The following is a 14,066-nucleotide window of genomic DNA, read 5'->3' as shown; positions in this document are numbered from 1 at the left end:
TGAAGGGCTCTTCTATCTTTATACTCTCCTCAACAAATTACTGTAAAATCATGTTTCTTATCTAAATTAATCTCTAATGGATATAAATTTAATGACCATAACAAAGTTACATGCACTTCAAACACAAAGTTGATGAATCCAAGGCACAAATCAATCTCCAAGGAGGGAGAAAAAATAAAGGCACTACGAGAGTGGCGTCCATGAACTACACCGTTTCGGAGAGGATTTATCGCCTGGAAATTTGGGACCCACAAAATTGACATGAGCTGCGATAATTGAACGTGCCATCTCAGCACGCATCGCGCAGGCGTAGAATCTGCACGCACGAGCAGCATTTTGGGGAACACGAAAGTAGATCCTTCGTCGCCCCAACTCTGCCAACCCGACCTCGAGGTCTCTCGCCATGGATTTCTTCAAATCCGTCTTCTCCGCCGACCCGGTCTCCCCACGGGATCAGCATCAATCTCAGCCGGAGTCCCCCCACCGCTCCCCGGAGGCCGATGAGCAAGGCGATGGCGCCCGCGGAGCAGGCGGTGGCAGTGGTTGGAGAGGGCTCATGAAGACCTTCGCCACCAAGTCCGAGTCGGTGATCCAAACCTACCGCCGGGATCTCGAGGAGTTCGGGTCCGGCCTCAAGAAGGAGACGGCGTCGATCCGGGAGGCCGCCGCCCGTGCTGTCCTCGACCTCCCGGGCTCCCTCGAGGCCAGCGCCTCCGCTGCCCAGGAATCCCTCGAGTCCGTCGGCCACGCCTTCGACGACTTCGGCGGCTCCGTGTGGCGGGGAACAGCTGAGATCCTATCCCAGGGCAAGGAAGCGATCCTCTTGATGGAGGCCGAGGCCGGTGGCACCGATCAGTACCCAACTGACCATGGTTCGCAGAGCGCTACTCCTTCTTCGAAGAGGTACAGCAGATTCGAGGCGCAGGTGCTGGCGATCCAGTCCGACGTGAATACGTTCTCTGAGGAGCCGGAGGATGCCCAGGATTTCAATAACTGGAGATCAGGGTTTGATTTGGCTGAGAAAGAGGAGGAGATCGATAAACTGTGCTATGAGAATGGGGCTTTGGAGGGGTTTCTTCAAAAGCTTGTGCCTCGATTGGTGGATTACGAGGCATTCTGGTTCCGGTACTACTACCGTATTCACAAGCTTAAGCAAGCAGAGGATGCAAGGGCAAAGCTTGTGAAAAGGGTGATTTCGGGGGAAGAGGAGGAGGATTTGAGCTGGGAGGTAGATGATGATGCAGACGAAGAAGTGAAGAAGGATGACAAGAGAGGTGAAAAGTTGAGGGATAACAAAGAAACAGAGGTGGAAAAAGAAGAAAAAATGGATGAGATTAACACAGTGGTGCAAAAAGAAGACATGAGTCCTGAGCCCATGGAGCTGCCCAAACATGTTGAATCCCCGCATGTTGAGAACTTGGAAGCTTCAAAAGAAAAAGATGATGAGGAAGTGACTTCGAGTGCAGGAAAGGCTGAAAACTCTGAATTAACTACTGAGGGGATGAAGTCGAAACCGGACGACAAGACGAATGAGACTACAGTGCCAGAAGGGAAGACGGATGCCGCAGGGACATGCGAGGACAGTGGCACTTCCATTGTCTCAAGCCAAACTTCGGTGCAGGAGGAAGATGATTTTGAGTGGGATGAGATCGAGGATCTTGGTGAACACAATGAGAAGAAATCTGGTGACACGAGCGGGAGTCCTCTTAGGGTGGATTTGCACAAGAGGCTAAATGTTGTCGAGGATGATGAGGATCTGAGTTGGGATATCGAAGATGATGATGATTCTACCAAGCATTGATTGAAGGGTATTGGAATGCTAAGAACTTCTCGTAATTGTTTGTTCTTTGCATTTATTATGCTTGGTTTGCTGTTTGGCTAGTAATATTTCTCCTCTCATGTTGTGGATTTTAATGTGATAAGTTTTCTAATATATTGAGATACTACTTGTTATCTAATAATCTATTTGCATATTCAAATTTGGAGCAGTTGGTTGTGGCATCCTTGGCCTTGAATTATATTTTCTTATCTTGCATTCTTCAAATAAAAAAATGAAATATTTTCTTCAAATTGTGATTCCCATACTATTCCTATCACTTACATGGTTGCCAGTTAAAGATTGAACTAGTTATTGATGTTTCAGTGTGCTATTTCTTTTTTGTTGTACATTCATTTAGACAAATTTGGACTTTTGCCAGAGCATTAGTTTGTTTTAGTTAATGTATGTGTTCTTGAGCATGTTATGACCACTTGTATTCAAAGATGTTCCGACTTTCTGTTGATTGTAGTAAATCTCTGAACGGTTGCCACAAAGTTGTAGCTATTCATGTTCCTTAAGATGAGGCTCATGTATTCTGAAAGCATTATTATGGTTGTTGTTTAAGCATATGTTTAGCTTTTAAATAATCATCATGGAATAGGTCATGTATAGCAAAAATTCTTTATGTCATCCATAACCTAAAATGCTTGCAGATTAGTGTAGCGGTGTGCCTAAGCATATATTTATTAGGACATTTTTCTAATGCATCTGCACTTTGACTACCTTAAGTGTTGGGAGACTAGTCTATGGATGCCATATTGTGTCATGGAAGTTTCTGATTAAAATCTCCAGTAAGCAGCCTTAACCTCAGAACCATAATGACTTCGACAGGATCATACAGATCAAATTAGGAAGCATCATCAGTGTAGAATGGTGCAGTTGGAGCGACCTCGTAAAATCTCCAATTTTTAAGGTCGAAAAGCTATGAGTAGTAAATAAAGACAATTACCTACTACACCCGGATGTTAATGGAAGATGTTAGTTCTTCCTTCATACTGTAAAGAAAAGTGATACACTAGGTTTAAGCTGTAATAAACAAAGGAAACCACAAACTGAGAAGCCTTTAATCAGGTTCTGACATTGGTTCTGAATTGCTTTCAGCCTTGTGATGGAAACTTAAAACCACAGGTTCCAAGACTAAGAATCAGGAGCTATTATGATGTGGTATTATTGCATGCTTGCTTGATCAGATGAATGGCATGGGCATGTGCATGGTGGTGAGTTGGTTCTACAAACTTATCACAACACTATGATTTCAGAACCATCATATGAGGTGAATTGCAATGGTCTTATTTCATGACAGCTTATGACCTACCCCAGCACTAGAGATGTTGCTTCTTTTCACCATAGCTTGTCTCCGTCTGAGTTGATGCTAAAAATATATAGCTGTGTCAGCCAGAAGTAGTTTGATATATGTAAAAATTATTACCTCTCCATCGCTCCTTAATGCTCTCAAAATCTTGGAGATTAAAGCGATATCATACATGCTCGTGCAAACTCTCTTTAATGGAATACATATTTTTCTTATTAACTCTTCAGTAGGAATATTACAACAAGCTTCAACATGTAAACTAAAGAAATGACAATTACCACTTACAATATAGGAAACTGACTGCTGACCCTTGGTAATCTGAAAGGATTCAAACATGGCATTTCATACAGTTCTTGTAGCATATAACAACAGAACTTGCATAGATTTTCATTAGGTTGACATGCAATTCCTTCAATATGAACATATGTTAGATCATTAGTCGACACAAATAACTCTAAGGATTCGTCTAAAACTTTAGTTTCAGAGCAAATGGCATCTTGTCTGCGAATGGTGGGTCGGCAAATTTCCCAGTGAGTATTTGAGATGATACATGATGATTCGCAGCCTCCGTATAGTGTATGCCATCCCAATTAACATATTCCGCGGTGTCATCGCATGCTTTAGCCGTCACCGAGCCTCCGTCCAGAACCTTTGTTTGTCCGCAAGAGATTCGACTATCATAGTTTAAAGGCAGTCCACCATACCCACAGCATGCAGTTATTGGATTCTCAAAACCTGAAAAAACATTGTGAAGCAAATTAGGTTCTTTTCTTAAATCTACAAATGCTTCTGATAGAACTGGAGCATGCATACACACAAAGTACAGCAACGAACACAAGATTGTTCAAGGAACTGTAACTAGTTACATGATAGGGTAAACCAGAATGCAGCTACCAATCAGTGATTGTTGCTTTTGAACTTGTCCACTTTGCTCTATAGAGAAGCTTACAGTTTTATGGCTGGCGATCATATTTTCCCAGGATTCCATAACAAAAACACACGCTTCTCCTCTTAATAGTACAAGAACTTGAGATGGCTCAGTGCAGCATTATTGAAGATGTAAGTATAACTATTTAAGAAACATGATGCCTTGAATCACTAAGAAAATTCCACACAAGTAACATATATACATTTTCACACAACATAAATAAAGAATGATTGATTGCTTTAGTACAAGAACTTAAGATGGGGAAGAGGTAAGTATAACTATTTAAGAAACATGATGCCTTGAATCATTAAGAAACTTCCACACAAGTAACATAAATATATTTCCACACAACATGAATAAAGAATGATTGATTGCTTTAGTACAAGAACTTAAGATGGCTCAGTGTAGCATTACTGAAGTGGTAAGTATAACTATTTAAGAAACATGATGCCTTGAATCATTAAGAAACTTCCACACGAGTAACATAAATAAATTTCCACACAACATAAATAAAGAATGATTGATTGCTTACCATAACGAGAATAGTTTGCTATGAGGTTGAATTTTATGGAGAACACATCGATGTAGGTTATAGAAGCATCCCCGAATACACCTTGCAGCTTCGTGCAAAGTGCATGAAGCTGTAAATTGAAAAGCCTAGCAGCTTGATTGTGAGAGCTTACACATCCGATCTCATCAAGCTTTGATGGATCCTTGGCAAAAAAGGCTATGTTTTGAGCTAAGCACCCAAGTGGACCAGTATTATGAATCCAGAATCTCCTGGCACCTTGTTCATATAATTTCTGGCAGCATAACCAGAAGGCTAGGTTAAAACCATTACCACTAAATAAATTAAATCATTCACATCACAGATCAAGTACATTGAACTCAAGATGTATAAAAGCATAAAGTAGATGAATTGACAAGATAGAAGAGATCTAATAGTTTCAAGTGTTAATTAGGACAACAAGAGGCAAAGTTTAGTGTACAATTCGATACAAACTCAAAAGACTGCTTCTAAATCAGACTATTTCACATAATAAAAGAGCTACTCTGGCAGCAAAAAATTTCTTGAAATAAACATAAAGTGAACAACACCTTTAATCCATTTTCAAATTCCAACAATATTGTTGGAATAGAAGCAATGACTTGGTCCTCGGTTTTGTAATAGAATGCACCAGCAAGATCATTTTGGCCAATATCAAACATGTAAAGCCCTCGACTAAAGTAATCTGCTTGGGGAATGTACTTTTTGAACTTTTTGCCTGCAACAGGTAAAAGAAAATAGCTGTTATCCCAACAAGTTCAAATGCCTCTGCCATTATTCATTAGTGTTTAGGAAACGCATGAAGACAAGGGATTTTGACCAAACAAAATAGTAAAGGCAAGAAAAAAAACACATTTATCATTGACTGAGATCATACAGCTACTGTAGTTCAGATCAGAGTTAATGTTTTCCCAGATTTCAATCTGGTATTCACCAATACTCCATTGGTTAAATATAGTGTAATGATTTGAGAACATTTCCGCGTACCTTTGGCTAGTAACTGAAGAACTCTGTCTTTGAACTTAAAGAATTGAGCAACCTGCACCCCGAAAGAGAACGGGCTGATCGAATTTGCTGTTGCTGGAAGAATAGTAGATCCAGCTGCAGCAAAGTTGCAACCTTTGTGAAAGATTGGTGCACCAATCGAATCCAAATATGCATTAAGCAGCGGCATATCCATAGCATCCACTGCAGAATTAAGAATGACTTTGATAAATCCAAGCACCAAAAGACTGTACAAAGAAAACAGCTTGCAGGTTGGCACTATAAATGGCAAATATAGTTAGAAAGGTCGAACATTCATCCTGTGTCCCAACAAGTTAGGTCTTTCAACACTTCAGCTGATCAATCAATAGAGGCAAAAGGACTTCTAAACCTAACCAAAGAGTCAATTAAATTGCTCACGATATTAACACATACGAGACTGAATTGACTCCACATTTTTGGTGCAAACTTTGAATTCTTAGACCTCATTAAGCAATTAATGTATCCTAACTTCTGATGACTTTTGATAGGGATGAAGAACACCAAGAACTTCTAATCTTGTGAGAAATCAGACTTTAACAGCCCATTGTTATCAATGTCTCCTTTAATTATCCCTTTTCTTTATCTAACTAAAACCCTAATTTATGCCTATAGAAAGTTGCCGACTTATTAAAAGTTTAATCCGAACTTATGAACAGGGAAATGGAATGGCGGAAAGAGAGCAGTTGTTACTGAGGAAGTCAATGATGAGGCGGCCGTCGCAGAACCTCCCGGCCGGCCTGGAGAAGTAGGTCTGCCCATTCGGCGGCAGGAGGGGTTCCCCGATGCCGGCGGCAACGAGGTCTCCCGTGTCGGAGTTGGAGTCCCCGAAGTTGAAGACGGCCGGGTAATTGAAGTCCACGGCCGAGGCCAGCGAGAGGAGGCAGAAGGCGCAGACTGCGGCGAAGACGGAAGTAAGAGCAGCCGCCATCGTGGCTCCGGATGAAGGATGAGCAGGAGGAAGCGATGCCGCGAGCTTTATAGTGAGGCGGTCACGGTCGGTGGCGAGTCTACTGCCCACCCAACTGCTGCTACTGCGAGCGCCAGTGTCTTTGCACGAGGGAGGGTAACTGGCAAAGCCATGCTTGTAAGAAACAGGTGTCAGCCCGAAGTAGGCAGCACGGCAAGGAAGGCCAAAGAAGAATCGCAAATGAGAAGTTACTGCAGTGGGATAACACACTTCAACAACTCCGCGCAGGCGTCACATTTACTTCATTCGTCTCGTGTTCCTATCGAACAAAGAGAATAAAACCAGTGGATGTTGGAAAGAAAGCGGATGGTTTCGACAAGAACATCCCATTTGCTTGGATTTCGTTACCGTCTGCGCAGCTGTCATGCAAATGTCGGACGGAGACGAGATTGTCCATTATATCACGCAATTATCTTATATATATATATATATATATATATATATATATATATACAATAAGAAAAAAAAACAGAAAATTAGCATTAAAGGTATCAATATAAAATTGGGTTACGGGTCGACTCCCGCGAAGAATCCGTCGCTTCGGCTCCCGTCTTGCTGCCGTCGGGAGATGGAAGCCAGCGTGTTGGCGCCGCGTGTTCCCTTCCTCTTGCGCCCGCCGCCGCCGCCAAGACCGTCAGCCCGACCGATCGGTCTCAGCTCATGTCGGCCCGCTCTCAGACTCAAATCACCTTGGTTCGCAGGTTCTTGTGACCACCCATCTAATTGCTTGGCTTCTCCTCCCCTTCTCCTTGCGCCGAGCTTGGTCATCTTCGTTCACACTGACTTTTTCGTGTTTTGTCTTCTTTAATCCCTGCAGCTGCGCAGAAGAACGCGGAAGAAGCGGTTGGCGCGGGGGATGGTGAGCACGCTGGCCTCCCGGGGGAGTTTAATGACGATGTGCGTGCTCTTCTGACCTCGTATTTCTCTTCCCTTCCTTCATGATTGAACAAAAATTCAATTGGTGAGCTGTTGGTTTGGGATTTTCTTGTTTCTTCAGTCAGGCATTTCATCAACTAGATTGAAGCTGACTCACCTTTGCGACCTTTGGTGATGATATTGTTTGTTATGTTCTTTTGTTAGAAATATCCTCTATATTGCACCTGCTAAACCGTTAGATGGTGTTAATGTGGTGTTGCATAGCGTGGAGCTTTTGCTGCTAAAATATTTTGATGATAGTTGGAAATTTTCATTAGGAATTTTCTTGTCTCAGAGTTTTCTTTTGATGTTATGTGTTTGACTTTGCACTAAATACTGGAAGGTCGTTGGCTCAAATGGTTTAGCATCATAAGAATCAACTTTGCAAGCGTATGTACGAATTTATAGTTATAATAAACGTTTTGCTACTTGCATCATTATATTAGTTATGTTACAAATCATAAAACTTCCTACATAGATGTACGTTGTTCTGGTTAGCAATTGCATAGGTTTCTAAAGTTTCCTATGGATCAGCCGTCTAGCAACATATGATCGCCCTGGTTAAATTGACCAAGTTAAGATCCACCATTTCTGCAAGTATTGAAATCTTAATAAACCATCCGTGCATAGATAGTGTGGTCCTTTTCATGCTTGATGGATTTTCAATAAAGAATTTACTTGTTTTAGTCGGATTATTTTTTTGCTGTAGAGGACAATCTGTTCTGAAGGTCTTGTTTCTCTCCATCTTGTTACTCCAGTGCTTGGGTTCTGTTTTGCAACCTGCTCCCAAAAATCCTTCATGCCAGTCATTATAGAATGACACAGGCTCGGATTGGCTAGCACATTCTTTGTGCTAGCTAACACAGGTCGACTTGGTCTCTATCCAGCTGGTAAGGGTGTCTAACAAAGTTGTGTTCTCAATTGGCACACTTTTGGAACGACATCAAGCCCCATGCTGCAGCTATGCCAGTAGGAACTGATTGGTATGGTTGACACGTACTACTCTTTATCTAAAGTGATCTAGAAGTTGAAATCCTGTGTCACTCTCTAAAGTTAGTGTCAAGTGTTGATCCATCGTTATTTATAATATGGTTTCTTTGCTTGACACCTTTAAACTGAGATTTCAAGGTTTTATCTGTTTCACAATGCTGGACATGGAAATGACCTCTTCTGGTTTCATCACTTGTCATGCCCCATGCTGCTACTTTTCTGGTGAGAATTGATCAACACTTTCTACCTTGATAAGTAGAAATGCAAAGTCCATATTTTCTGAGCCACTCTCTAGTATTGGTGGAAGTGATGATACGTTTGCTTCATATAACATGATTTCTAGTAATAAAATCTGGCAAATGAAATCTCAAGGACTTTTTATTGCGCGAAGCTTGACATGGGTAAAAGGCCTTCTATTAGTTTTTTATCATTATTCTCCTTACAACCATATGGATTATGATTTACTGAATTTGACTGTGTTTCGGATTAGCTAGTCAGAATTTTTTTAAATATATTTTAGTTATCCTTTCACATTTATATTCCCAATATTTGTTACTGACATTGTCCTCACTAGGAGTGGCAAGCACGCCAACGAGAAAAAACAAAAGAGTGGCATGCTTACCGACAGAAGGAGGAAGAAGAAGAAAAGAGAAAGACCAACGAATATCGGGAAATAGGCATGCGCTTAAAGGGATACCCTGAGGAAGAAGTTCGCAAAGCAAGGAAGTTAGTTTCATCTTTTATAAGATCAGCCGAAGAAGTTGAAGAGGTAATTTTCCTCGTATAAGCAATTATTGAACATTCTTTTCGTGGTCTCATATATTTTTATGCCAATAACTGTGAGTTTTGACTAGAAAGAGACTTTCTTGTAGTATGTTAGTGACTAAATCACTGCAATTAGTACTGAATTGTCTTCAGGTTTTGGCTCACAGATATAAGCTATCATCTTGTAAGTTTCTATGAAATAATGTCTATGAAAGCCATAGTTGTGAAGAACAATTTTTAAAGCCTTTACATTCTCCTTTTCTCATTGCTGAAAGATTTTAAATCGTGAACATGTTGATCAGTAAATTGTGGTTTTACTACAGTGTTGGTTATTTCGTTTCACATCATATTTCAAATTGGTTTCCCCTGGTAATGTTTGCATGTACTTTTTTGGATTAAATTTGTATAATCTTGATTGACAAATTAGGTGAAGGGAGATGTCCACTCATAATTCTACTCCAACTGTTGAGAGGAATTTTGCTAATATTACTGTTCACAACCTGTATTTGGATTTTTGCATTAACTTTTTGGAGTTGGAAAATGATTGATCCTGTAACTTGCATATTCGATTATCATATAAACATAGAACATATGGAAGTATCTTAAACAATTGTGTTGCTTGAGGGTGTCTTGTAGAGATATAACCAAAAGTCTGAAGGCAAATTTTTCTGGGATTTGCATTCTGGGTGTTGATTTAAGTATTATTGCAGGCATAAGCATTATCTGCTTTGAGGGAAACAGTTCGGAAGTGAATCACAATGTTCCGAGTTAGTTCTTTATGTTTACATCTTGCTAGTCTGAATCATTATAGAAAATGCACAAGGACTGAAAATCACTATGGATCTTACCTTATTGAAAACACCCGATCATCTTGTATTTTCTTTCATAAAAGATATGACAAAATGTGCTAGAGCTTTTGTGCATATTAACAGAGGCTGCTAGGTTTAACTTGACAATTGCTATTCTTAATAGCCACAAAAATATTCTGTTGCTGCTTTAGTAATTCGCCTTCTAATTTCATGTCTTGATATTGTTTTATGAAAAATCGACATGTTATTAACTTTATTCTCTTGTTAAACATGGAATTTATTTACAAATAACTTGACTTCAATTTTCATTCCATCTGTTCTGCTTTTATTTGAGAATAAACTTATTTTGATATGTCAATACATTGTACATTTTCCTGAGTCTAGTCTCAATTTGACTTTCTGGATTTATAGTTGTCTGTGTGTTCCTGATGTCTTCATAAATATAGGATTAGGTTGTGATATTCAGTCTTTTTTAAATATTTAGTTGAGCTCTTATTGTTTATTTGCATAAGAAATCTGAAAATTTATGTATGTATATTAGTAATATCAATTTGTCTTATGTGCAGAAAATTGAGGAGGCTGCTGAAAAAGGAGAACTTACAGAACTTGTTCTTATGGTCATTTGGAATCGGCTTGATCTTGCTCGAAAAGATGTGTGGGCAGTTTTAACTGTTTCTTTTGTCTTAAATTGTCTTTATCACTATAAAAAAACTTGGTTCTTCTATTGTCATGATATGAAACTCTTAATATTGTTCTTGGCACCATTGATACTGTAGGTGATTGCAGTTATGGCATGACTGCTGTCCTTTGTTCGGGCATAGTCATCTGCTGAATATAGCATGATATTGTTAACATGAACCTGAAACCTGACCTATGTCCTTTCCCTCTAAGAAGTTTCTAGTCTTTGTTGAACTTAACAATCATGATTTTGTGGACATATGGAAAAATATCAGTATGCAGAATCTTTTGAACACTATCTTGGCTGAAAGACAATGTTGCTGAAACACGTTTCAATGGTTTATACATGAAATGTTGATAAACAGGTCCGATTTTAGTGCTATTTATGATTATTTTAGACTGAACAAAAGTGGCTAATCTTACCAATATTTAGTTTTATAGATGCTGCTCTACATACATATTGCAACTTCTATTGTTCTAGCCTATCGTATGCCCCTGCTCAAAGAACAGAAAATTGGCTGATCACCCTGGTAGCTAAAGTTGAATCCTATTTCTCCACAATCCAGTTTCCGATACTACTAATAGGGGTTGACAAAAAACAGATGTGCATGTTAGATAATATTGTTGAATTAACCTTTGAGCATGCACATGCCATCATATTTTTTCCACCTAATGGTTTATGCTGTTCAGTTTTGCCTTATTCTGCCAAATGGCTGCAGTAACTTATGCTTTGTGCATTTGTTGCTGTGTTAATATAATCATGCATTATTCTGTTCTCATTTCCAGGATGAAAAGGATGTGATTAGAAGCCTAGACCTGTTGTACAGAAGGATAGAGGTAAGAACCATGCTTGAAGATCTTCTCCATGAATCAATGCACATAGTATAATTTTACCATTTTCTTTTTCTTCTGTAGCATAGTTCCTGTTCATTTTCTTATTCCAACCAACAAATTCTTATGTTAGTTATCTGTGTTAAAGTTATATTACTTTGCCTGGGGAATGCTTGATTCTAAAACCTCAAAATATTAACATATGCAGACAGAGATTTTGAAGAGGGAATCTACACCTGCTATGAGATTGCTCAATGACCTCCTGAATCTCCATGATGGATTTGATGATGAAGGGTGGCTTAAGAAATGCAGGAAGTGCATGATCGACATGTTCCCAAGAGAAGATCCTTTCAGCATGCTAGTGCCTTCTGGGTTCGACATGGAAAATGTACGTCCCTTTAAAGTTCATAGAGCCTTTTACTTAATCCTGTTGGCTTGTTTTAAGTTGAATCAGCCCCTATTTAGTGAGTTTTACATATATGAATGTCCCATATGGAAGTGTTCTTGTATGAGTGCTTAAGATTAGTATGTGCAATGAAGAACCTATTTCCACAATTAGCACAACAAACTGTTTTCATCTTCTTATGTCTTTTCATCTTCTTAGATCTTGGATCTTAGACATTACATCATGTCTCCCATGGAACATGACTCTGACAAAGAATGGTTTGATGGTTCCATTGAAAATTAAACTTTGAAAATGTAGAACAATATATTCTTCCCCTGATAGATTTAAAATGAATCTCCAAGTATCAACTAGCAAATCGTGCCTAGTCTACAAGCTATTTCGTTTATATTTTGAATAAATATAGTTATCCAGAATATATTGTTGACTTCAATTGCACACTGCTGGCCGTAGTTATGCATGTATGTTGCAACCAAGTAGACTTCCACATCATTTGCTTCATCAATTTCTGTGGAAACTAAGCAGCAATACAACATATAACTTTTTTGGCTATTTGATGCATGCATGACTGGGAACTTACAGTTTAATTGGCAAGTGCTTCTCTTCTTTTGATTTGCACATTCTTTATGCTCCATATATATTCTGGTAAACCTACTAATGGTTGGAGCCTTCATTCTAGCTGTATTTTGTTTTAAGCATTTACATAATGCTGTCCCCCCTCCTTTTATCAGCATCAGGGCCACATAGGACTACCACCCGAGGATGATGATGTTCTACTAAGGGTTGATTTTGTCAGAGAGGTTGATTTGCTATTGCAAGAGGTCCGAGCCGAACAGCAAAATTTCCAACCTTCAGAGGGATTCGATCCTGAAGCAGTTGCAGCCAGATTGAGGCAGCAGGAGAAGCAGACGACTATTCAACTAGTAGAGGCACTGCTGGAGTTGGCAATTTCATTGAAGTGGTGAAGCTGCGAGGAGATCACAGCAAGTCTTTTATGTGCCGACCAACATTAGGTTCACCTCAGATGCTTCGTGTCAAGAGCCTTGCAGAGAATTGGATCTAATTTATGACACCGTTCATGTTCTTAGACATGGGTGATTCGATCAGTGGAAACAAGTGCTCAAAATTCTTGTTGCTGTTTCTCAGTTCATCGGCATTCCCTGATCTTAATGCCTGCAGAATGACTACAAAAGCGTGGATTCTTGGTCTCCGAGGATACATTTCCAGTGATTAGCGCAGTATATATTTAGTGAAGTAGTTGAGGGTTAGATTTCTGCTGTTAGCATCTGGTGCACACTGTTTTGCAATACTTGTATCAAACACTTAAAGGATTATTGAATGTAATGTTTGGGGGCATCATATTGTAATAATTCTTGGATCCTAATCTTTACTTGGAACTTCTATTTCACAGGTATTGTCACCGAGTGTTCTATACCAAAATTCTAAATATGAATGCACCGAATACAAAGTTTGGCCTCCAGAGATCGGACTTGCTGTGGTGAAACGTATGGAATTAGAAGTAACAAAGAACAACGAGAATGTCTCCTCTCTATATCTTGTTATTGGAATCCATTTTTGCTCATCCACTGTCAGCAAATCAACAAGAACCTTAACATTTTAGAGGTTAAACTCGTAAGCCATTTTTACTAAATTGGTAAACAATGTGATTGACTATGTTCTAAAAATTACTTTTCCTTGTAACTTAATTATTACTGGAACATCGAAATTTACATTATTATTATTTTAAGACAAATTAGACAAACGTAAAAGCAACATGATACTGGTCTTTTTCATCTCATATATAAGGAAGATTTTTTCTGAACCAAAATAAGGAAGATTTTAATACATGCATTGCATGTTTGGATTTTCAACATTTGATGCATACTACTATTACTTTATATTAATCACCATACAACAAAAAATAACAACAATCACTAAATCTTATTATCCTTCACCAAATATAAAAGGTGTATATTTATGTAGCGATCGTAGTCTCATCCAAATGAGAATGCGTAATTAATTATCTTAACGAAAATTATTTTATTTCCATAAATATGAATTTTTCGGTAATAAAAT

At 39.1% G+C, this 14,066-nt stretch overlaps 3 protein-coding genes across 3 annotated transcripts; 2 read left to right on the top strand and 1 right to left on the bottom strand.

Moving 5' to 3' along the window:
• Nucleotides 1-286: 286 nt before the first annotated feature.
• On the top strand, nucleotides 287-2,001 carry LOC135595565 (uncharacterized). The gene has a single exon (XM_065086657.1). It carries the CDS (start codon nucleotides 404-406, stop codon nucleotides 1,799-1,801), a length of 1,398 nt encoding a protein of 465 aa, XP_064942729.1. The 5' UTR covers nucleotides 287-403; the 3' UTR covers nucleotides 1,802-2,001.
• Nucleotides 2,002-3,321: 1,320 nt separating this feature from the next.
• Nucleotides 3,322-6,869, bottom strand: LOC104000625 (GDSL esterase/lipase At1g54790). Its single transcript, XM_009422710.3, has 5 exons — nucleotides 6,323-6,869; nucleotides 5,594-5,794; nucleotides 5,158-5,324; nucleotides 4,592-4,862; nucleotides 3,322-3,866 (listed from the first exon to the last, which is right to left on the bottom strand). The coding sequence occupies exons 1-5, from the start codon at nucleotides 6,558-6,560 to the stop codon at nucleotides 3,598-3,600; spliced, it is 1,146 nt and encodes a 381-aa protein (XP_009420985.2). The 5' UTR covers nucleotides 6,561-6,869; the 3' UTR covers nucleotides 3,322-3,597.
• A 203-nt stretch (nucleotides 6,870-7,072) lies between these two features.
• Nucleotides 7,073-13,176, top strand: LOC135595564 (protein PALE CRESS, chloroplastic-like). Its single transcript, XM_065086656.1, has 7 exons — nucleotides 7,073-7,300; nucleotides 7,417-7,496; nucleotides 9,079-9,273; nucleotides 10,645-10,731; nucleotides 11,543-11,593; nucleotides 11,796-11,975; nucleotides 12,722-13,176. The coding sequence occupies exons 1-7, from the start codon at nucleotides 7,168-7,170 to the stop codon at nucleotides 12,953-12,955; spliced, it is 960 nt and encodes a 319-aa protein (XP_064942728.1). The 5' UTR covers nucleotides 7,073-7,167; the 3' UTR covers nucleotides 12,956-13,176.
• Nucleotides 13,177-14,066: the final 890 nt, after the last annotated feature.

This window comes from Musa acuminata, chromosome BXJ1-10, assembly GCF_036884655.1.
Source record: "Musa acuminata AAA Group cultivar baxijiao chromosome BXJ1-10, Cavendish_Baxijiao_AAA, whole genome shotgun sequence".
NCBI lineage: Eukaryota > Viridiplantae > Streptophyta > Magnoliopsida > Zingiberales > Musaceae > Musa > Musa acuminata.
Note: the sequence above shows the minus strand (reverse complement) of the source record. Positions and strands in the feature narration are given on the sequence as shown.

Bases quoted from the DNA above. Each gene is read 5' to 3' on its own strand.
- LOC135595565 (XM_065086657.1), top strand. From the start codon at position 404: ATGGATTTCTTCAAATCCGTCTTCTCCGCCGACCCGGTCTCCCCACGG.
- LOC104000625 (XM_009422710.3), bottom strand. From the start codon at position 6,560: ATGGCGGCTGCTCTTACTTCCGTCTTCGCCGCAGTCTGCGCCTTCTGC. The intron at 5,795-6,322 runs GTAACAACTGCT...TTAATTCTGCAG, and splicing joins CCTCATCATTGACTTCCTCA to TGGATGCTATGGATATGCCG. The intron at 3,867-4,591 runs GTAAGCAATCAA...ATGTTTTTTCAG, and splicing joins AGCAAACTATTCTCGTTATG to GTTTTGAGAATCCAATAACT.
- LOC135595564 (XM_065086656.1), top strand. From the start codon at position 7,168: ATGGAAGCCAGCGTGTTGGCGCCGCGTGTTCCCTTCCTCTTGCGCCCG. The intron at 7,497-9,078 runs GTGCGTGCTCTT...TGTCCTCACTAG, and splicing joins CGGGGGAGTTTAATGACGAT to GAGTGGCAAGCACGCCAACG. The intron at 10,732-11,542 runs GTGTGGGCAGTT...TCTCATTTCCAG, and splicing joins TTGATCTTGCTCGAAAAGAT to GATGAAAAGGATGTGATTAG.